The sequence below is a fragment of the Osmia lignaria genome, chromosome 9 (genome assembly GCF_051020975.1).
Source record: "Osmia lignaria lignaria isolate PbOS001 chromosome 9, iyOsmLign1, whole genome shotgun sequence".
NCBI lineage: Eukaryota > Metazoa > Arthropoda > Insecta > Hymenoptera > Megachilidae > Osmia > Osmia lignaria.
Window position 1 is genome coordinate 2,563,266 of NC_135040.1, and position 25,671 is coordinate 2,588,936.

The 25,671-nt window shown below is 31.7% G+C and overlaps 1 protein-coding gene across 1 annotated transcript in view; it reads left to right on the forward strand.

The window, feature by feature from the left end:
- The window catches only part of LOC117604310 (uncharacterized), a 247,136-nt gene that overhangs the window by 119,039 nt on the left and 102,426 nt on the right, over positions 1–25,671 (forward strand). Inside the window, exon 4 of the mRNA XM_034324642.2 lies at positions 25,285–25,418. Within this exon, the coding sequence (XP_034180533.1) occupies positions 25,285–25,418 (134 nt within the window). The remainder of the gene's footprint in view (positions 1–25,284; positions 25,419–25,671) is intronic.

Sequence of the window (25,671 nt, forward strand, 5' to 3'; positions counted from 1 at the left end):
TTGGATCGGGTAGCATCCGGTAAAGACGAAAGGGTTCGAGCGAGTACTCGAGCACTCGGCTCGGATAAAATCGAATAGATTTGGGCAGGTACCCACACACCTCTAGCTTTAACCCTTTACAACCAGAACCGAATTAAGATTTTTGGAACCTGGGGCTATCAAACCTATCCTTCAAAAATCAAAATTTACTTATTTAATTTATTTTTTTAGTCACTCTGTCTAGAGTAACAATAAAGAAGCGGGTCTTAAATAACCCAGCATGCAAGAATTAAAAGAAAAAATTAAAAATAGATATTTGTAAATCCAGTGTCTAAGCGTATTGTGAATAGTATAGTTCGAAATTATCAAAATTCGAGGATATTTCAAAATCAGTTTGATTCCCAATGTTGCAACGATGACACAGGAAATTAAGAAACACCCCATATATCTACCTAGTCGTTCGTTTATCTGTCCGTACATCTCACGCCCATCTTTAGTCTGCGTAAATTTCCACGGCGCGACATGCAGTTGGCGGGCAAAGTTTCTCCTTGATGGTGTCATTAACCGTTTCGCGTTTGGTTCAAGCTAGTTGCACCCTCGAATCAGTGAATCGGGCCTCGTTGTCGCGAGCGATTCCATCCATACACCTTACCGTTCGCCGTGTGTATGTATATACGTAGGTAAGTCGTGAAACTGGCTCTCGCGTAAATTCCTCGAGTGTTTCTAATTTCCTCGAGTATACCGTGCGAAGATCAAAGGGTTGCTTCTGGAGTTAATCAGTATACCCCGCACGACCACCAGTGCATTAACGCGCTCCTCAATTTCGCGGTAAACGATCGTTTCGTTTATGATTTTCCCATGTTTTTTAAATTACACATTTTAATTGTTATATGAGGGTGTTTCAACTGTTGGTAGTCGATGATATCCACCTTTGTGATATGCAACTACCCGTAGGATTTTCACGCTTCTAATGCATACTAAAAGTTCTTGTATAGGTTTTATAATAATGAAATAAAATTATTAAGGATATACAAAAGTTTCTGTTGTTTTTACGCTCATAGAACACTTTTAATAAAATTATTTGTCCACTTTTGAGAAAAGGATTATTTATCTTGGTAAAAAAAATTCATATTCTGATTATTCTTAGAGTAAATATAATTATTAACCAATTATAGAGAATTCAAAAATAATTAATTATACAATAATTGTTAATACTTATGTAATGTTAATAATGTTAAGAATAATAACTCCTTGATTGTCCACTTTGGGAAACGACATATATATATATATATATTGTTACATGGTATGAAAGTTGATACATTAATTATAATGAGAAACAACAAAAAAAAACGTAAGTGAAAGTAAAGCACGTGTTGCGCGCTACTGTCGTCGTAGCGGGAGAATGCAAACCGCTTCAATAATTATTTATGAAGTTCCATGAGTTATTAGAGGTATTATTATAAGTGTTACGTCCCGGCGGAAAATTTGAAATTTATCCGCCTTGCGTCCCTTATCAAGCCCTTTTGGGTTACGAGAATCTCTCATGTAAGGGGCGTACAGGCGGGTGTTTCGGTTTTCCGCCAACCTTTCCATTCCTCCTCGACCTTGTACATTCTTGTCAAGCCTTTCGAGGTTACGAGGACTTCTCATGCAGGGGTGTGCAGGGAAGAGTTTGAGCTTAATTCTTTTCAATAGTTTACGTGACCCTCCTTGAAACTATCGTCGCCAGCCATAGTAATAGCTATAGAATACAGTAATAACGCACAAAAACTCGGATTAGCTCGAGAGCGAGAGAGAGAGCCGTAGCAATAACACCAGCGCTACGCAGTTAGCCAGTGCTTCGCATTTCGGGAATTTCCCTTGCTAACTGCGTAGAAGCGGGAAAATCGTAATAACTCTTTTGTTAGAAACCTCTTTCTCACTCTGTTGCACAAAGCGTCAGCCGGTCCAACAAGGACCATCTTTACCTGATTGTAACGATAGTATGAGAGAGTGGATGGATGAAAACAAATTTAAACAATGAAAGTAAGAATTGAGAACCCTTACGAAAGCGAACGTCGCGAACGTTCGACCGCCGTTCGAAAATCAAGGGTCGTTCGAAGCAATAAACACTATTGTATCGAAATTCTAAGAACTGCCTAGCGATAACGACAAATTTTGAAAAAAGGAACGTTCGCCAGATTTAGAATTGTTTAAAATTCATAAAATGCGAAATGCCGAGTACATCGAGGCGATAGTGTTAATGTGCGATAGATTGCATAATTCGCCACGGCGTTACAACCACCGTAAGCGCATCATCCGCTTTTAAACATATTAAATCATACTGTCTTTTTGCAAATCGGGAATGAATAATTTTGATCATGATGTACGGATGACGGTTTCCTATCAAGACCTCTATATTTCAATTTCAAATCTCATTCTGCATTCCAACTAAACTAATAGTTATATCTCGATTAAATGCCGTTAATTAATTATATGTATAAAGAGAAATACTGCGTAGTTTCTGAAAACCATTGAAACTATCATGGCGACGAATGAGAAAAGGAAGGAACACCAAAGAAAGGGGATGAAAGATCTTCGTCTAGCTCGCGCGTCTTAGCCAATCACCGGGCACGCGACACTTCCGAAAACGGGCTACGATTCGCCAAATCGTCCCCTCCAAGGACGATGTTCGCGCGACGGGCCCTTCGGCCATCGATCGCGCACGAAATTTGTCACTCTTGATCGATCAATCGTTAGGTACGTGATCGGGAGCCCGTGTGTCCGAGAGACAGAGTTGTTCGGAATTCGTGATAGATTTCCTCTGCGGTAAAGTCCTCCGCGTAGCGAGGCAGAGTGCCGTGGTAGTTGAAACATCCGATTCTTAACAAGGATTCACAGACGCGCACGTTAAATTTTCCCTCTACCTAAATTTCTATCATTTCTTTCTTTTTTTAAACCGTTTGCTCGCGCAGTTTTCGTATTAACTTCACTCCGCGTAAATCATATATTGATCGTTTTCGTAATAAATTGTAATTAATCGTAATTCGTTATTCGTTTGTCTCTCGTCGACGTACTCGTCCGTTTTAATTCGTTTCCGCCGCGACAAGTGCAGTGATCAACGTCTTACCGTTTCTTTGGTGTTCCAGATCATCAGGCGAATACAGAGCAATTTAGCAAACGAATATATTATAATCTTGTTTCGTAGTATACAGCGTAACGGTAAGTCGTTTCAATTACATTTTTCGATCACGACGTTCATTGATTGGCAAAACGGACGATCTGGTCCAGCCCTTCAGGGTTACGAGAATTTCTCAGGTCAGATCGTTCCACCGTACGAGGTATCGATATTATCCAATATTCAATATTATTTTTCCGTTTATTACAATTTCGAAATTCTGATTTTTCCATCATCCAAAGGGCACCTTAGTCCAGCTCTTTCGGGAGTTACGAGAATTTCTCAGGCTAGGGTGTACCACGGGCGGAAATCGCCGATTTTACAGCTAAATATAGGAAGCGAAATTGTAATAATCGATTCACGCGACCGGTACATTAATCAAACGTTTCAACTGTGATATCAGAGTGTTTTCATATTCATATATATATATATTTTGTTAATTAATTTTAAGCATCTTTACACTTGTACACATTTTTGCAAAACTGGTAATTCTAATTTAACGGAATTTCTAAATTATTGAACTCTTAACTTTGGCATTTCACAGTATTTTTCACTCACAATTAAACCAGTTTCATTTAGTTAAACAGTTTCCATTTATTTCAAACACACCTCACGCATTTCAGCCAAACACGCCTACCAACATACTCAGATTCAAGGAGGGTCCCGTACGGGACCAAGCGTTGAACGAACCCAACGAAAGGCTAATAATTATAATCTTTTAACATCTTATCAATTTTGTCTTTCGTCTTTTAATTTGTCGAGAGCGTTAACACGCTCGAGACTGGTGGCAGCGATACCAACCATCGCGCTAAAATAGGAAAGTAGGTATTGGGGGTTGAATTCCAACCAATTAATTGAAATTTAACCACCTATATCATCCAATTTTTATCTTTCCCTTTTACGTTGCGCCGTCGCACGCGCAACGTAACATAAGTATGCAAAAGTTTTTATCATTTTAAAATAATTTTCTGTATTAATATTTTCTAATTCAAAAAACTGTTCTTAATAAAAATATTTTGCCATTTTGATAATGATTGTTATTGTACACTCGCGATCAAATCAGGCTTCCCTAGGGGAAGAAGGAATTCTTAAAATCTTAATTTTAAAGATATTATTATTAAAAGTAATTTAAAAAAAATAACAATTGTACCATTGAATTATATAATACTTTATAAAAAGAATAGAAGAAACTTGCAAAGAAATTAAAACTTTTGCATAACATATTTTTCTACCGTGTCGGCGCTTTTTACGTAATATGGCGGAGTGGATCAACTGAGTGGAACATTCGTTACTTTTTTTCAGCACAAAAGTTGTTTGTTAATCATGTAAAAGTTTGAAAAATATTAGTTACCTGGCCTCAATATCGCCGCTTCATTATTTCATAAGAGCGCGATATCCGCGTGCCGATTTATTCATTGCTGAAATTTAGTTGAAACTTCAAATCCGAGAAGTTGATAGAGGTGAAACTTTCCTGAGAATGCTGCGTAGGTAAATATTGGAACAAAGTTCTACGCAAACGAATACTTGCAGGTGAATAAAGGTGGAAGTTTTAAAGACAGCAAACACGAGGTAACCGTACGAAAGGAACACTGTTTCTGACCTTTAAGATTACTGTGTTTTTAGTAATTCTTTGAATAATTTCACTGTTAATTGCATTTGACGTAATTATTACATTTCTGGCTTGGTGCCAGGAGTACCAATGTCAATATATATAAAGTTGAGATATTAAGACTTGAAGATTTGTTAAAAAATTCATGTTTAAATAAATTCTGACATGCAAGAGTACAAAAACATTTTTACAAAAAAACATAAGTTTATTTTATGAAATTTTACCATTTGCATGTATTTACAAATGCTATTATAGTCATTTCTGAATAGAATTTGAAATCATCGTTATTTATGTAGAATATGCAGTTGTTTATAAACTCAGTACCTGATTGAACTCATTTTTGCAAAACTATGATATTTGCACTTTTTGCATCAAGTCCCAGATATGATTTCTCATTTATAATAAGTATAAACATTGTTTAGGGAAAATTTTACATTATTCTCTAAAACAAACATAGAATGCATAATATAAATAATTCTTCATTCAAATAATTTCCGGGTATAAATTACGGTTAAAATTAAAATATTCAAGAATAATGAACGATTTTTATTTGAAGATTATTTGAATAATACATTATTTATTATTCACGAATACCTTTGTTTTATTACAATATCAATTTATGATTATAATGATGACTATATATAATGAATAATTGTTAATTCAAATAATTTTAGAACAGAATGAAAATATTTGAAAATTTGATAACAAATAATTTTTGCTTCAATAAATTTGTGAATAACTTCTTTTGTTTGCATTTTGTATTTAAAGGTCTTTCTTTAATGAAATTTTATTAAAATACTGTCTAGCTTTATTTAAACATTTAAATAAAATATGCATCTGACCATGTTGGTAATATTATATTGCAAATATTGTTCATGAATTTCGTTTACGGACGTTTGTACACAGTGTTTTGTAAAGTGTGAACTCTAACTTTACGAATGAATTCATTCCATAAAAGTGATGAATAAAGTTCCGGCAAATATTTGCTCTTTCCAGCCCTGTTTCATAGTTAATCCTTTTTTTGTTGCAAATGATTATTCACTAGCATTGGAGAGTATTGTTGTAAAAGTTTCTCAGGTATTGCAGTTATCAAAGGAATGTTTTATTGATATTTATTTATTCTAGAAATATGAAATTCAAGCTTGTGTATCAGTATGCAAAATGATTCTCTTTTATAATCTAACTAATATTAAATTCTTACAATTCGTAATTGAATTCACAATCTATACGAATTAAATTTTCTTTTTTAATATAAATGTTAATAGGAAAAGAAGATTAAATTCAAAATTGTATGATTTTTGGAATTTCACATTGGTAGATTTACCATATAAAATATTAAGTCTACAAATGAATTCTGTGCCTTTTCTCTATTTTGATTGAAGATTTATTTTTAAAAATTCATGCAAACTTAAATTATTGAAGTAATCGTCGTTGTTTTTATATTCGCTTGCCACTTTAACGCGAAAAAGTATACAAATTTAAAAGTACTTATTCAGAAAGCGTAATACTATGCATATTATAAAATTTTAAGCACAAAATATCTGAATTTAAATTTAGCAACAGCTGATCGGTTAAAAATTTAAACTTTGTTGTTTTACCTCTCGGACGGCGGACCATGGAGAGAGCTCCAATTTTAATTTAATTTTGATTTTCATATTATTTTTATTTTCTACTCCCGTATAAGAACAGAAACAACTACCGTTTTTCAAAATTATACATTTAACTTTAAATTAATAGATATCGTTGTACATGATTTATAAGTTTGGATCTCGATTGACTCAGATTCCACTGTTCAAGGGTTAAAAAGTTTAAATAAACTATTATTCATAGTAAAAAATGATGCTTTACAAAGTGAAAAACACCATTTAAAAAATGAAAAAAAGTAAAAGAAGATAAGAATTATATTTCCACAAAACATAATATTTGCATGGGTCAAATTTGACCCTATCGCTTGTGATGATATATTCTTATTTACCTCTATGCATAAAACAATGATGCAGTACTTTTTCAATCCAGTTTTATTCTACAACATTTAAAGTTCTAAAATTTAATAAATCCTCCTGCATATGATAAAGAATAAAAAGAGTGTAAAACTCTGGTAGCATCTTTTTGTATTCTCGTAGCTAGGAGTGATCGAGTTTTTCGTCAATACTTTGCAAACTCTTTCTTATCCCGTCTCTTCCGGGGAAGCGTAGAAACTTGCTAGTTTCGGTAAAAGATCCGTAGGAATCTGCAATTTATGCTGAGTAGCGCGGATATTGAGATCGAGTTTTCGACACACGCATTTCCCTTCCTTTCGAAAAATACTTCATACATTGCCAATTGTCCCGACCAAGACTTTTCTTTTTTTATTATTTTACTATCAGCCAGGTAGCGCGTCCCAAGAATTGGCGGTGCACCCTCAGGAGGTTGAATTGCTCTGGCGCCTATTTGCAGGAAGCAGGATCAGATAGGGAAGCGAATATAACTTGAAATCGAGCGGAACGTTATTCGATCAGAATTCCTACGAAGGGCTGAGAACTCGTCTTATAAAGTGGCACATGTCTATCGCGTTTTCCATCACCGACTCTTGCATTCTATAACGAAAGGGCATTTACGACCTTTCCAATTTTGATATCGCGTCGACGTTTTCGCGAGTGTTTTCGATTCTCGATGATAACAAACTTTGTTTCCAACTAGGGCAGATTTTATTTCACCAAATATCCATTGTTTCGATGACGTAGAGAAATAGAGAATTATTTTTTCACGATATTTGTTGTATTATTTTTATACGAAAGAGTTTCATGTATATTAGAGGAATCATTTTTAAAGGAATAATGTAATATTCTAAAAAATGAAAATAATAGGAAATACAAAATTTTAATCAAATTGGGACTCTTTCTATGGTCCCCCATACAAGGATTAACTTAATGAGTTTACAGTTGTAATTAATGAAACTAAAAATTTTGAATAAAATATTACCAGGTTAATGTGACTGATTAAAAATTGACTTATGGATTAACAAAATTGAATTAACTTTTGAGATGATATGAAAAATTTAACGGTATATTTATTAAAAAGTTTTTACAATGTTGTTTTCTTTTTTTTTCTAATTAAGCATTGAAAATGTACTTCAGGCAAGGCACATAAAATGTGACAATTAAAGTCTGATTACTTGAATTTTGTTAGCTTAGCAATCAATACATTTAAGAAATTTTTGGAAATGGTTTCTTTGTGTATATCTTAAAATTTATTAAGTATTTAAAACTGTGAAAATTTATATTAAAAAATTACATTTCTTCATTAAAAGAAATATGAAATCCAATTTTTATATATTTCTTTTTATTTTTGAGATTTATTAACGTCAACTTTTGTTAAGATAAAAAATGATAGTAGGTTTTAATAATTAGTAAATTAGTTCTTACTACTTTGTATACCTAATACTAATTTCTTTTCCATCTCTTATTTTCTTTTACTTTCAATTTAAAGAGGAACGTCCATCGAAATGACAATTGTTCCAGTGTTAAATTGTTTAAATTTTCTAAGCAAATGTTTTGTCTGAAATTCTTATCACCCCTATTTCATTTCACGACTCCACGAGGTTGTCTTCCTCCCTTTGAGGTTCAATTCTATTCTATGTATTATAAAATCAGTGTGCGGGGACCCAGCAAATTGCTAGATTACAGAAATTCTAGGGCAACCACTCGCAACCACAACACATTCTCTTATTGTACCTTGAATTTCTTGTTTCGAGAAATAAGCGCTATAATTGCAACCCTCACAATTATTATTAATATTTCGGTTGTTTAGATGTTCGAATAACGATCTTCAACAATGTGAAAATTGCAAACTGCAACGTTCCTGGTAATCGCTAAAATAAATTCCAGTTTCAAAAACACCAATATTACTTTGAACATTTATTTTACTTTCTGGTGTAGGCATGTATGAAATTACGAGTCGATTACTTTTAGCAAATTGGTTTCTACTGAAATTTAAAATTTCAAAAATATTCAAAAACTTTAAGTTTATGTACAGAAAATTCAAATTTAAAATCAGTGCAGAGATTATTAAAAATCTTTTATTAATCAGGAAACCTTTTTAAAATAATGGGTAATTAATACTGACATTAATACAGTAATACTGATAGTGACCTAGATGATCATTAAGTTTCCTTTTTTTTATTCTTTATCTGTTATTTTTTGTTATGTGTATGTATTAGTAATAAACATTAAATTAAACCTCTTTGAACTATTTACTGTTTACTTTCGAACACTTCATTTGTGTTCATTTGGTTAGTTTTATGTTCGGTTTGGCTCCAGTATGAATATAAAATTAAAAATGGTTTTAATTGTTTTCGACACTTTTTTCAATATTTCCTCTCTTCAATATACATATTGAAATTTGAAAAGAAAAAAAGAATGGAAAATAGCGACCCAGTAGTAGAGTGTTACCAACAGATATATAGATATTTGAATAAAGTAGTCCATTGTATGAATTGTTAATTAACTGCAGTAATATTATTTTTTTATATTTAAATGTTTAATACTTAACATTTGTAACTTAACGAGATCTATTAAAATAACATTATATTCTTAACAAAACCTTCTGAAGCTTTTATTTATAAAATAATTGCCTCTTGAATTGATCATTTAATTATCATTACATTTGAAATATTCTGTATTTATATTTCTTCTTATAACGGTGCTCCTTTTAATCATGTTTAAAACATTAAATAAAAAGCATGATCATTTTTAATTTCCATCAGAGTAGCAGTGATTCCTATTAAATGAGAATCTTAAGAAACGTAATCTTTCCCTTTATCTTAAGCATAATCCTTAAGATATTGTTCAAATAAAGAAGAAATTTGCCTCTTTGATAAGAGTTACTCGCTGTAGAACAATGTATCTACATAATAAACATCAAAGAAGAGGAAACAATTAATTTAAATGAAGTTTAACATGAAGAAGAATGATTCTTCGTATTATTCAGTTATTTTATTCTTGCTACAGACGTGCATAAAACGATGAAGCGCGTGCGAAAGAATTTTATTTTTCCAAGGCAGATCTATAAAGGCCGGATGTATCAGAAGCCTGGGACGCGTTTATTTGACTGAACACTTCCATCCATTCGTGAACATAGTTTAAAGAAATAAGAACCGGAGAATTTATGATAATTCTTATGCTTCTTCTCGGTCGCTTCTTCGAATGGCCTATGAATTTCAAGCGTATGCGGTAAGAATACGAACGTTGCCATGGAAAATATTCGACTACGTATGCTCGTCGCTCGCGTGCTGCATTTTCATCGTTCGCCGCGTGAAACGGCATTTTTATCTTGGATTTCGGCCACCGTGCAAACAATTACGCAAAATTGATTTTATCAAATTCCATCTCGTCCGCGTCGTATATCGGACGAGTTCAATTCAATTGCACGCGACTCTTGCATTCCAAAAAATTGTGTGCCTTTCTGTAGATGATGGATTTTTTTTTGTATACTGTAGCGATTTTCAATTAGTGATACCCCTACGATTAATGGTATGCGGAAGACAACTGACAAGGAATGATCCCGACTTTGTTAATTTTTTAGTGAGTTTAATCATCCTAATTAAAATGCAGTTTTCTTTTGTTGCTCGTTTTCAATCTCAAGAGATGAAAATTGCCCTTAAAATTTTAGCCTATTTATGTGTTTTTATACTTTTTTTCAAAACCATTAAAAATATTGAAAATTTTCATAAGCAGTTGTTGAACTTGATATATAATATGTTTTCATACCGAAACATGAAATTATTTAAACAATTATAAAAAGTTGTACACAAAAATATTTAAAAACAATTACTTGTTTCAATATCAAAAAATACTATTAACACAAAAAATTTTTGCTTATGAAAATTTTCGATATCTCTGACGGTTTCGACGAAAAAGAAAAAAACGTAAATGGGCCAAAATTTTAAGGGCAATTTTCACTTCTTTAGACTAAAAACAGGCAGCAAACGAAATTTCGTTTCTGAATTTTGTCTAAAACTAAACTAATTTTATTAATAAATGATAGAAGTTGTAATTTTTTACTATTAAAAAGTTGAACAATGTATAACAAAATAAGTCATCCTTTGCTACAGATTAATACAAACTTCTATAATAAAATTGTTATAAGTACTAGTTGATCGATTTCTGAAATCAGCAGGAATGTCAGATGGAGGGTAGTGTAACGAGAAAGTATCCCTTGCGTGCACGTTGAACTTTAATCAATTCTCATAGTTGAAGTTCTGAACTTCTCGTTCATCTTCGACTGAATTTTAGTAGCACGAAGAAACTAATTAACTGTCTCCAAAGGGTGTACTTAATTGTACTTTGTTACAAGATAATGGTCGTTCTTGATGGAAGTTACTTTGTTTGTTCGTTTTGTACGTCCTTGCCATAATACATTAATTATACAGAACGTTCACTCGATAAGTCCCCAGCGTTTATTTCATAAACGATCAAGTTTATGGGAGAAACAGAAGAGAATAAAATTTTAATATTACTTGTATGTAATACAGTGGTTCAAATACATTTTTAATAAATTTTAGAAGCTGTACAATATTTGCCTGTTTCTGAATTTCTGAATTTCTGAATTTTAGTATATAATTGACAAATATGAATAATAACTTAAATATAAATTCGAATTTTCCCGCGTGAACGTTTGTACATAAGTGGTGGGAGTTACAGGCGAATATAAGTACTTACTTACTGTTAACTGTAAAAAATGTAAAAATCCATTAACATCCCGAAAAAATCGCATGTTTATATAGTTCAAAGTATCTTCTAAAAACTATAATATTTTTATATTAATTTTAACCAAGCGATTTAAATTAACTTAAATCAACTTTACTTTGTTTTTTATAAATTAAACAAAGGTATACGTGGTAGTTTTTCAAAAATAGAAAACAGTCTTTGTACGATAAATTATTCTCAATTAAAATGTTCGAACTTTTATCTTGAATTGCAAAAAGACAGATGACATTTTGAATTTGATGAGAGCCATTTTCAGGTATCTCAATTACAGTTACATGATTTCCTGAAATGCAAATTTCATTCCACGAACACTATCGATCCATTTTTATTAAATACACTCGCTCATCGTATAAATTATTTAAAAAATTCAAGCTTTTCATTAAAAAATCCTGAAGTTTCACTGTATAAAAAAAAAAAAAAAATGGTTTTTAGCTCGCTGGTGCATCGTTTGAAAAGCGTGTCGTTAAAAAAGCTGTAATGAGCAGCAGTTAGAAAATTTAATCGTAAAAAATACCTGTCCAAATAAAACGTTTGTTCCAAATCTTTTGCATACCATTAATGAATCAAACAATTATGCAGTTATTCAGTCGATAATGAAGTTCGATCAGACTAAAAGGAATTTTAAAGCGATTTTTTTACGATTGCATTTCAATTTTCAATGTTCCCGAACGTCCGTCGTTTAACCATTCGATAAACGCATTATACTACCCTTCAATTGACGAAAAAAAGGGAGAGTTAATGCAATTCCAAGTCGTCACAACGAACAGCATGCAATTGCAGTTTTGCACTCTGACTGAACGAAAACAAGTTCAATCAACAGTTTCGTAATCAATTAACTGCATCCACGTAATTGGTGGCAAAGAGTTATTTCATCACACGCAGAAACATTTTGTTTCTTCCTTTTATTTTTCTCATTTTGTTGGAATCAACAAAAATACGCTGCAGTTAAGGGCACAGACTCTTTGTGCCATGACCTGTATGCGTGCACTCACACAATCTAAGGAAAGCATGCACGTATACGCCATGTGTGAGAGAGACACTCGATTTCGTAGATTCCATTTTTCGTCTCGATAATTGCATAAATAAAATTTTCGCGGGTACAGCACACACTGGTAATGTCCGTCGATGCACCATGTTTCTTTATCGATTAATTGCTGATCTGACAATTTAGGTTGTGGCAAATAAAGTAATTACTTATTTGAAAAATTTTTAATGACTATGGCTTTTTAATTATGTGAAAATTCTAATTTATTATTTAATCATTATACATAGGTAGTGAATTGTTTTGCTTTAGAAATTGAAATTAACCATTATTCATTTTTCTAAGCTACGTTTTTATAAGGTACATAGTATTAATAAGGGTGAATTCATTAATGTAATTAAAGCATTACTTTTGACTGTGATGGACCAGGTCTCTTAAATTTATTAAAGACCGTAAGTGTCAAGTATTAACTACTTTTATTAGGTTGGTAGATAAATTTTATGATTTTTGAAATCTTTTATTCTGAAGTCATTAAAATCATTATAAAGAAATCAAAAAATTATTATAAATATTACCAAAGATTATTAACTTTAATAGAGCTTACTTCAATTGAAAATTATGTACTATTTGTTGAATTGTAATCAAACTAATAACATGATTTTTATTTATAATTTTTCGTAATAAGATTGATACAATGATTAATTTAAAAAACGAATTTTAAATTTTATAAAATTAATACTTAAATAAATTAATATCCAATAAATAGTGAAATAATAATAATAGCTAGATCTTTATTAAAAACTGGAACATATTTCAACAAATTATTACTTGCCTTTTACAATTGCAAATTATTAATAATTTTAAACTTGATTTTAATAGATTTAGTTTCATCTGGTATACTATACGGTTGAATTTAAGGGTTTATTATATTTTCAGATTAAAATTCGTCAAGGTATCATATGTTCATTAGCTGTTCTTTCTTTAAATATTATATTAAATTACCAATGTATTAAATTACCAGGATTTCATTCTTGCTCGTTATTCGCTGTAATTGGCAACCTGACGTTTTCTATTAAGAATATTAATAGGAGATTTATGTACAATTATTGTCAGTGAATTTTAAGTTTCAAATTAACATGGCATGAACGTTCTATTGTGATGCTTCTGTGCTATCAACTTCAAAATCGTATCAAAGTCAGTTCCATTCAAGTCAGGTTTTGTATGTTGTATGTGATATGAAACGATCTCATACTGGCAAGAAAATTTCTTTAACTTAGAAATTTGTATCCTTATCAAATTTTTCACACTGAAGTAAAAGAGGAAGGAATTGTAAAAGGAATATTTTTTTTTAATAATGTAAATTTCTATTATTTATAATAAGGGAACTGAATGATACATAATTTGGCATTATTAATATTAAATATGAATCTTGGTAAGTAAATAGCATTTAATATAAAGAATATATTGTCACTAATCTTTTGTTAACAATCGATGAAAAGGATGTTACCCTATGCTTGCCTTTTTACAAGAGCAAAAATACACAGAATTCAGTGTTTGGTTCTTAACAAATAAGAATTGTCTTAATATATTAACAATCAGAAGGATTATTAATAATAGTCGTCAACATCAAAGTATCCGTTTCCGACTTTTCTAAGCTACATTTTTGAGACTTTGTTTCGTTACATGTTTACTTATATTCAGAGTATAATAATTGATAATCTATTGTTCAGAAATAGTAAGTAAAAAAATCATATGTCTGGATCTAAATTACCCAAGTCATCCTTTCAGGTAATTGAAACCTTTGGTTTCTCTATTCCTAATCTTTCTAGAGTTATTAGAATCTAATAATTATAAGCAAAAACCAAATTTTTAACCCTTTGAGGAACAGTGGTTTCAGATTGAAACCACATTTTTATAATTTTTTACATATGCCACTGTAAGTTTTGTTTTATAATTCATATTTTTTTCTTATAATTAACATTTTTGGACTTACTAATATTTTAAGTTTTATAATTAATATTACTTTTCATAACATTAAAAATAGATCAGAAAAAGCATTAAATCTCTTCAATTTTATATCCTGGTATTCAAAGGATTAAACAGTATTGCTATTATGTTATTAATGTAAGATATAAACTAAAATAAAAATTTAAAAATTAAACAATTCTCTTTAACATGTCCAGCTTCTCCTCATTACTCAACTAGAAATTAACCAGTCAGACCGAGTACCAAATTTTCAGCTCCATACAATGCATAGTATGGTCAGTTTCACTACGATAATCAATCAATTATTTCTGGTCCATCGTAGCAGCCAAAAAAGTTCAAAAATAGAATTTTAAATCCATTACCGACCGAACCATATTTTATACCAGAGTATCACTTTTCCTAGAACGTGAAACAAAAGTATGCAATTTTTCGATTACCGTTTCATAGTTTATGACTTTTGCCATAACACACGATTGAGATCAAACAGCTGCTATCCTGTATACCTATATCGTTAGAGCAATTTTGAAATCGACCACCGATAAGCGAACAGTAAGATTGATGATCGAATGGTACACGCGATGCCTGTCGAAGCCCCTGGCAAGCATGTTTCCATTCAAATCCGCGGGATTCATGGGTCGTTTGTACCGAGCAATATTCCGTTGCCTGTGGACGAATTCATCCGTATAAAACACTTTCGGTGACACAAATTAGCTGCACCCTCTTTCGCCCCGCCGCGCTAGGTAACGCGATAATGTCGCACCGTGCACACGAAATTCGCTTACGAAATGATCCTGTATAAATCCCCGTAACACACGTTTACGCGTACCAGGTGGAAGAAACGAAAATTGGTGGCTCATTCGTATATTGTTACGGAAGAGTTTATAACTATTTAAATTTGTTGAGATTTATTTTGCTTGGGAAGAATTAATAATTTCATGCAAAAATCATAAAGTGATTTGGGATGTAATTATTGATACATCCCAATATTGAAACATATTGGTGATGATTTTCTCGAACTTTTACAGGTAGATAAAGGATTAAAATAATATTAAATACGTGATTTTTTTAAAAATGCATATATTTACTTTAACCCTTGAACAGCGGATTCTGGGTCAATTGTGACTCAAAATTACAAAACACATGCAAGGATACATATTAACCTACAGATAAATGTATAATTATTATTAAACGAAAGAGTTCCATACATTGGAACAGTAATGTTTAAGGGGGCTTTCTCCATGGTCCGCCGTCCAAGGGTTGAAAGTTGGAAACTGTATCCTCCACTGTTATTAATATATTAAGCGAAATATTTGATTTTTTAGATTTTTGATTTTGTAGGTATTTGATTTTTTTAATAAGTTCGATTTTCAATCCTTAAAGTAATAAAAAAATAGGAAATCAAAATTCTTTTTGATTATATCAATGACAAAAGTTTTAAAATAGAATTTTAAATTAACAGAATAATAGAATTAAAGTAGAATTTTAAATTAATAGAATAATAGAATTAAAGTAGAATTTTAAATTAATAGAATAATAGAATTAAAATAGAATTTTAAATTCTATTCTATATAGAACTTTGTTACGTTGCGACGCGCACGCCTGATGCGAGGCGGCGCAACGTAAAAAGAGAAAAGAAAAGAAAGAAAAATAATAGATTAGATTGGTCTAATCTAGATGATAGGTGAATTAATCGATTATTCTTTCCTTGATATTCGGGCGATGAGAAAGGTATCGCTGCCACCAGTCCTAATCGCGTATGACGCGATAAACGTCCTATACGATTAGAACAATTAAAAGACAATTGTTATTATTCTTTGTTATTGATTATAACATTATAACACAGGATCTAGATAAAGTTCTTTTTCCCTGAATACAGGGCTAAATAAGATAAGCTGCAATACACCCCTTACGAAACTAATATAACGTTGCTTAAAGTTTATAACTTTGAGTAAGCAACTTCTCTTACGTTAGTTACTCGCACTTCCCCTGAGAATTTTAATTAGCTGTCACTTCTAAGAAATATCTTACTTGTCATGCTTTTCAACTCTTCCTCTATTTAACTTCAGCCGCGTGAGCAGCTGCAACCATAGTATTATTAGATTCTGTCCACAATTAATTGAATCTTAAAAGTTTCCCTCCGAGGCTTATTTATTCTATCCTTTTTAAGCATTTTATGATACACACAGGACGTTTAATTATTATAACACTTATTATAATAATTATTTTATTCTTATGTTTCTAATTCTTGTAATATTCATTATAGTAATCATTTTATTAGTTTTTAATATTTCTGTTATAAAATAGTTGATATGTATAATATATAGTACATATAATATGTGTTACAAGAATTAGATACAACATACATTTCAAACATTTTATTTTCATCATTTATAATATTAGATGAAATTAACTTTTCTTTGAGTCAAATTATTAGGATATTTATTAAAAAAATTTTGAATAAAAATAAAATGCAGCTATTCTTCTTTTTAATATTTCAACATGGGAACATTTTATAAAAAAAATTACAACTTTTAAATATAATTATTGAATAGCGTGCCATTTATTCATTTTCAAAACGTGTACAGAAAATAGTTCAGACTCAAATTAATTTTCAGCACCACCAGTATTAAATTCTTTTTCACTTACTCGATATTTTTAAAATTCCTTTGAAAAATATTTCCAAAATGGTAGAATAAATTTGACGGTATCTCGAATAATAATAATTTTTATCTCGCGTAAAAAGGTATTGAATCGAAGCAAAGCATAAAATTGTAACGAACCATCACGACAGACATAGACACAGTGGTACAGCTGCGGTAAAAGTCATTACGATTGGCAATGGAATAATATTCATGGAACACGTTCTTTATTAGCCGCACTTGAAAGCAGAGGTAGAATTTTTCTCCGCTACGAGGTAGAAGACTATCCTTTGCGCTGGCACGGATATGAATTTCATATTTTACGATAATACCGCAGGATGTTCTTAAAGTAAACGAATCTTGGCCTGCCGCAGTTTTCACGTAGTTGAAGAAAAATCGTACTTACTCTCGAATTCCGTCGGTCGGACGACCTTCATATCGATTCCTATCTTCATATCGTTTTTCATCTCGTCGTAAATATTGAAAGTTGAAAAAGCTGGTTGTACCTTAGAATTGTCTTTCAATTTTAATACTCGACTTCCAGTAAGAATTTATTTATATTAGGCGGCGCTGAATTAACGATAAGAGGAGGTCTGAGGGAGGCTACAAGTCCGAGCTCCGTTCTAAAACTTCTATTTACTGTGCCAAAAAATATTAAATGAAACTTTCTTACCATTGCCTTTTTCACTATTTAATGTGTTATATAATTTTACTTAGAATAAATTCTAATTTTTGGACCAAGTTTGCAAACCAAAGGAGCCCCCCAAAGTTTGATAGCCCTGGACCCCAGAAACCTTAATCCGCTCCTAAACGAAAATATTTAATAGCAGTTAATCATAAAGAAAAGGGGTAACAGTAAAAAAAAATTCATTTAATATTTTTTCATATAAGAAATGGAAGGTTTAAAAGGGAGCTTCATGGAAAGTGGGGTCCGGGCTGTAGCCCCCCTAGATCTTCCCTTAATTAGGTGCTATTGTTACGTCATCAAATCTTGTTAACAGCTATATTACAAGAACAGAGATTTGTGGCGATACTAATTGAAGTGTTGAAACAATTAACGATATTATTGGTATTGGCATATGATTATGAAATTAATTACACAATATGAAACACGTAGAATTGTAATATAGAATGTAATTAAAATGTAACATGTAGCATTGTTTATATAATTTGAAATTTCATGTGTGTCAAATTTGTGCATCAGTTGCTAAATCGATGACCTAAACATCGTATACTTGCTTCGTTGGTCGTTGCATTATTTTCTGTTAAATATTCAATATGGTATTCGTTATTGATCTCGTTATAAGCAATAATTAATTGTATTTTATCCCTTATTTGAATAGTTAGATAATGTGTGAAAATTGATAATCAAAATATTAAAGTGGAACAATGAAATATTAGAATAATATTTTATGCACATATGAAGCATTGCATGCACGTGTGGTGCATTCTATGCACCACATGTTTCAATAAGAGCAGTTTCTGTGCTATTTATTTAAGACCGTATTGGAGATGTAATCTCACTTTAAATTCTTTTTAGAAACTAGTATTTTTTGGTTGTTGTATGCTCGTAATTAAATCAGACTTTCCCAAGGAAAATAGCAATATATAGAGGAAGAAGGAATTTTCAAAATATTAATTTAGACAATATTACTATTAAAAGTAATTTTCAACAAAGTATAGTATAATTTTTAGTTATTAAATGTTATAAAATTTTGTATATAACTGAGAAATATGAATAATAAATAAATGTAAATTTAAATTTTTCTGCGTAAACGTTTATACACAAGTGGTGGAGAGCTACAGACCTATACATGATGGCTTTTCCTCTACATTGTTATTCTCATCGGGAACGTCTAAAAGGAGAGGTGGATTTAATTAAATAACGTATTTTAAAATATATACAATTTTATCATGATTAAATATAAGGCTGTTTCCGAATGGCCCCCGCCAAAATTGAGAACTCAGATTCGGTATATAACCTAAATTGACTATAAGAAACCGATTAAAGTTGATTTCACAGCTGGATGTCTTACCGTTTTCAGGATATCGTAGTAAGGTTAGGTTAGGTTCTGTGTATGCGCAGTATCGAATAGCATATGTTCAGTATCGAACAACGCATGCGCAGTATCGAATAGCATATGTTCAGTATCGAATAACGCATGCGCAGTATTGAGTAGTGTATGCTCAGTATCGAATAGCACATACATAGTCCCAAAATTGTACAAAAATTTTTTACAACGATATCTTACCAAAAACGGTAAGACATCCAGCTCTGAGATCAATTTTAATCGATTTCTGGTAGTCCATTTAGGTTATATACCGAACCTGAGTTCTCAACTTTAGTGGGGCCATTCGGAAACTTATTCAAACATAACATAAAGATTATTTATGGCACATCAGTCTTACGCAAAATTCAAGTATCAGTGACGTATGCATGACATGGTAATGAGTTAAAAAGAAGTGTGACAGAAGAGATGTTCTTCAGTATTGTTTATTCATGATCTTCATGTGTAAAGAGAGAAAGTCCTAAGTTCTCCTTAAACTCTTCCAAAACTAAACAAAAAAGACTCCTTCCTCTTAACAAAAAAATCTATTTTGCACCCCACAGTTCTCCCACTTCTGGTCCATCCTAAACGTACTCTTTCTATAACTGAACAAATTACGACAATTAAGAAAAAAAAAGAAATCCGCTTCTATTCGCCCATCCATTTTCGTTATACAATTGGATCCGTATAAAAGTTATTTCCTGTTATTAGTTTTTAACACGATCGTTATTCGTTTCTGCTTCCACATTTATCCAAAAATTCGTTTTCCAATGAAAAGGTAGAACCATGTTTGCAGTTTGTACAGAAAAATGGGAATAACTGGAGCGCAGTTGAGCCGTAGCGCCATTCATAGACGGAAGACGATAACATAACTGAAATTCGATTAGTCGTTCTACCGTTTCGCGAATCACCGGTTTATCACCGACAAGGTGAGAGGGTAAACGGTTATTTCCCTCACTTCACTCCGTGGTAATCGGTTCCAGTTTCCGTTCCCGCTCTAGATAAGTGAGAGCAGCAGCAGTGATCTTCGCGAGTGGTGGGCTCACTCAATTGTAAAATTAAACGCAACAGTGACCGTTCTAATTTCACTTCTTGTTAAAATGGTTCGTTCGAGTGATATGTATATCTCGAAGTACTAATTAGTAACTTGCCCATTAAACTATACTAATTTTATACTGTTATCCTTGAATTACTTCAAACTATTTTTTTTGTTTTGTAACTATAATTAAAAACAAATCATAAATTGTATTATTCTAATAATAATATTGCAACTTTTTATTGCAATTTAAATAACTTGTGTCGTCAAAGTATGTGACTATATAATTTTATGAAAAAATGTATAAAAGCATTAGAAATATATTAGACATTGCTTGCAAATGAAATTCATATGAACTGTTGCTCCAAAAATGAAAAATTAATTAAAATTGCTAAGTGATTTATTTAAAAAAATATATATTAATTAACACACACTGAAATTTTTATATTTTTAGCGACGATGAGTAATTAATACAATAACCCTCGAATGGCGGACCATGGAGAGAGCCCCAATTTTAATTTAATTTTGTATTTCATTTAAAAATTATTCTTTTAATATATGAAACTCTTTCGTTTAAAAATTATATGTTTAACTTTAGGTTAATATCCTTATATTTGTTTTGTAAGTTTGAATCAGAATTGATCCAGGCTCCGCTGATCAATGGTTAATGATGAAATGTTTATTACTTGTGTATAATACTGCGACTTGAGACCGTTGTGTCGATCTCAGATGTCCCAGTTATCCTCGAATAAATTAATATTCGAGAATTGTTTTACGTTAAATAATTGGGAACAGTTGATTTGTTTAATATGAATTGTATTTTAATAACTAACTGTATGATACACAAGATTAGAGTGTATGTTTCCGAGGTGTTATTAGCGTGAAAGTTGTCAGAGTTCTCGTTCTGCTTTTTTCGAGTGCGTGTATAAAAGGAAATGATCTATGCCTAGAACTATTGCTGATTGGTGGAGAAAATGTGGTGGGGGATGTGAAAGAGTAGAAGTGAAGCAGTCGATGAGTTGCCGTGGGTTTTTCCATAATTTTTGGAAATTCCTTAAATTGTAAGTGCTGTGCGCCTAACGGTACGCGACCCCAATCAAGGGTAGTCGACCAGGCGTCGGTTTTATGACCTTTTGTATAATTTTTACCTGATGGTTGTTTGCCGGGACCTGAAGGGTCTGCGAGGCAACAACTTGGTTTCCAGTCGACTACTAGTAATAGATTTTGAACTAGTATAGTGCTTTTAATTTCAAAGCACATTTCCAAATATTTAGAAATAAATTTAAAAACAAATTTGTGATTTTTTGAATATTAACTCCATAATATTATAAATCTTAAATTTAAATTATCGTGTATTTTCCAAAGAAGAAGAGTGAAAAATCGACCTGCCATTTACAACATATTTGAACTCTTAAACCCAACGAGCCAAATCTAATTGAAAATCGCGATTGAAGAAGCGACGAGCTGATCGCGAATGTTCAGTTTATACAACCGTGGCTGCAGTACAACCGATACATACATATATCATCACGATTTTCTCGAGCCATTTACTTCCGATACGCGTACGACTTATATCGTTAATATTTTGCAACAATACTCTGACCTACTTCAGACCATTATTCCGATTGCCTCGAAAGATTTGTCGACAGCGGTCGAAAATCCAATATACTTAATGGAAAGTCGAATGCATGCGGTTGAACTAGGAAAGGTCTCGTTTATTTCAAATCAATGGCTTTGAAATTCTTTTTGTTTTTTCCCTCATAATTCACCGACTTCTACAGCGATAGTGTTGAAATATTAAAATGCAATTAAACTCGTTGGAAAGTTTATTTTTGCAATCACTGAGGTAGAAATTATGTAAATGATGTGATCGTTGCATATTGAATCAGAAATTTAATCGTAGAAAGTCTGACACGATAGAAGTAGTGTAAAATAGTTTATACAGTGGATTAATATCGGTTGAATTAATTAACAATTAAATTGAATGAAGGAAATATCTAAGGGGGGCTACAGACCTTCCCCCATTTTCCAGACCTTCTAGGCCTTCCATTTTCTACGTCAAAAAATATTGAATGAAATTTTATTTACTGTTGCTTCTTTTCTTTACGATCATATCCTATTTAATTTTATTTATAATGAGTTTCAATTTTTGAACCAAGTTCATCAACCAAAAGGGCCTTCAAAGATTTAATTACCCAGTGGCCCAGAAATCTCTTTTTTTTTTTTAATTATGTACGTTGTCACTGTTTACATAGTATGTTCTATATACTAAATGTCACCCCTTTAATTCTTATAAAAATACAAAACCATTTTCTCAATAAAAAAATATTTAAAATTTGTTACTTCTCTTTTCTAAACAATTTTCAAAAAATTATTTAGTTTTGCTCGTGTCTTTAAAATTATTATTGAAGAAGTAATTTTGATTTAGTATAAATCAAACAGTATTACGAGACTCCGTCTTTGTAGGATTCAGAATTTTATATCTGTTATAAATAAACCTTGTTAAGTCCTTGGGTTAAATTCCCAAAGCTATCCCAAATTCTTATTGTGCGGTCAAATTTTATTTCGTTGGACAAGGTGCAGCAAGCAGTAATAAGGATTCTACTGCTTACAGTACGAGGAAAGCAGCTGGCGAACAAGGAAAAAGCTTTTCCTTTTATTGAAGTTTGCTGCAAAAAAAAAGAGACTGCTCTTATGGCGCGAGGAAGTAGGATATGGAAACATTATCATAATTAAAAGTGCAAATGTATCGATATAAAATCAATGGAAATGCATCGTAGTTTGTTAACAAAGTGCTCCGTTACCTCGTACGAGTTTCTTTCGTCCGTTTTAATGGAAAATTAGGAGAGGTTGCTTTTAAAAGTACTCGACTTAATTGAATTAATTAGATCGTACGAACATGTTTGCGAAATTCGAATCATCCTATTGGAAGCTATATAATTTAAATAATAATGGAAGCATTACTAGAGTAGTACTTTTATAACTTTTGTTAATTTAGAAAAAGGAAATTAGTTGAATAATTGTTCATTATAACATGGACATTATATGCAAACTTTAATTACTCAAATATTTTCATTTAGAAATTCTTGTTTCAAATAATTAAAATTAAATTATGTGGAAAAACTAAGTGTTTAATATCCAAGTTCAAATATTAAAAAAACCTAAGTAAAAATTTAAATATAATTTATGTTAGAATTAACATTTAAAGGAGACAGTGCTGGAGACAAAGAGAAACTTTAATTATTATTAAGAGTTTTTATTTGTTTTAACTATTTTTATAACTTTAATTTTTTTTCTTTTTTAACTTATATAATATTTTAGTAACTATTCTATAATTTTTTTAATAGAAATTCATGTAAATACATTTAACTTTGAAATGATAGAAAATAATTATATTAAATATTTGACTAATAGCATAATTCTACCTGTCTTTTATTTACAAACGAAAAATAAATACCCTTTTGACAGTGTATATGTAAAAAATGCACCCTGTCTATGAGCAGTTTTCAAACATAATCGTAACAGCAATGCAGATACATACATACGGATACTCTCCGTTGGATCACAATAGAGCGCATTAAAATTTCTGCAAGCGGTCGTGAAAATTTCGCATAATATAAAAAGCTTAGTGTCCTCTGGTTGAATGCAAGCGCATACCCACACAGATGAATGCTTGCACAAACTACACGAAATATGCAGCTAACTGCTTCTATAATCTGGTCCTTATTGTCCTTTGAATATTGAATGAGTTGAAGCTGAGCTTGGTAAATAGCATGATAATGATGCCTGTATCCAATGCTGACTATGTTTCAAGTAAAAACCACTGAAAATGCTTATTGAAATATTTTTTTCTTTTTGAATATGATAATATTTCAAAATTTATTTCACTTTATAGCGACAAATCTATGTGTAGGTATTGAAAATATTTATCTGAAACATAGTAATTGGAATTATTATTATAACTGAAATTATAATTTTTATGTGAAGTACATATTAGAAATAATTATTTAAAATAATATTTCATGATTATTATTTAAATTATTGTTAGTAACATGATTATTCTGATTTCTTGTGAAAATTTTTTCGTTTTTATTAACTGGAATATTATTTATTAATTATATGAAGTTTTTAATTTCTTACTAAAACAATTTTATTAAGTGTGCAGTGGATAGTTTAAATAAATTCCCATTATCCATTTAATAAGATTGATTAAGTAACTAGTTTAAAATTTCATATAATTAATATGTTAGCGTCAGCACGCATGCAAGGGTCGACACGTGGCAGAGTCAATGCATTTGGGGCTTTGACCTGCTTTTCAAGGACTCTAACCGACTTCTCGGGGTTCTTTGTAATGTCGATACCCCGAGCCATATGTCTGTCATCGGACTTGGGCCGGCGGTAGTTGATTGGGGTGCGACGAATTTTAAGAGTCGCGGATGTTTTGTATATGGAATGGCGATAGAGAGTTCGATCGCCGAGCTTCAAAGAAACGCGGATGTGGCCGATGACCCAAAGTCATGGTGCTGCGTGGCGCGTGCAGAGAGATAAGAATTCGAAATAAAGGATCTCGCCACGGAGTGGGGAGGGTCCGGGGACCCTCTGGCAAGAGGACTGTGTCAAAAGACACGGCACTTACCCGAGAACCTCGGATCGATCGTGATCTTTCTGACAAATATTTAATTAAACCAATCAAAATTGAATACACTCTACAATAAATAGCATAAGAATTATAATTTATAAATTCTACTGTTTTCTTAGAATGTTATTATTTAATACAGATGTTTCATATTAGTATGATTTCATTTCTACATCTAGTATTTTTATTTTTTATTTGAAGTATTATTCTACTCTGCTAAGGCTAATTGACGTATCTGCAATTTTTACCAATATTTTTTTTTCGGGTTATGTTATTTTTTAATCCTTCGATGGCGGACCATGGAGAGAGTCCTAATTTAGCGAAACAAGATTTCTGCAAATATGTCAAATAGGCTTAGGAGGACAGTATTATACCCGGAACTGCTTGTATTGTTTTGAGAGAACACGAGTAAGTGATTCGTTGACAGTACATATAAAGAGATATCCATGGAATTATTATGTTTCAGCTCTACCCGAAGGCACACCCATTATCGTATCGGAACGTGAACGTTACGACCCGGGAGACACTTTGAGGGCAAATTGTAGCTTACCACCCTCCGAGCCAGCGGCTCATCTCTCATTCACCCTGAACAATGTGCCGGTAAGTGATACCTATAATCCACGTGTCATTATCGAATCCACGGTTACGAGGAACCGTGAAAATTAATGGTTTAAGAGCGTTTCTATGCGAGATGGTGCGTCCAATGTTATCCATCCAAGTGTTAGTATTGTTTTGAAAAAGCTATAGTTTCATCTGACTATGGACTGAGAGGGGTAAAATTTTCAATCTTTGGGTATAAAATTCTAACTGACTCACTGACTTAGAGATAATCAACGCCCAGCTCAAAATCCAG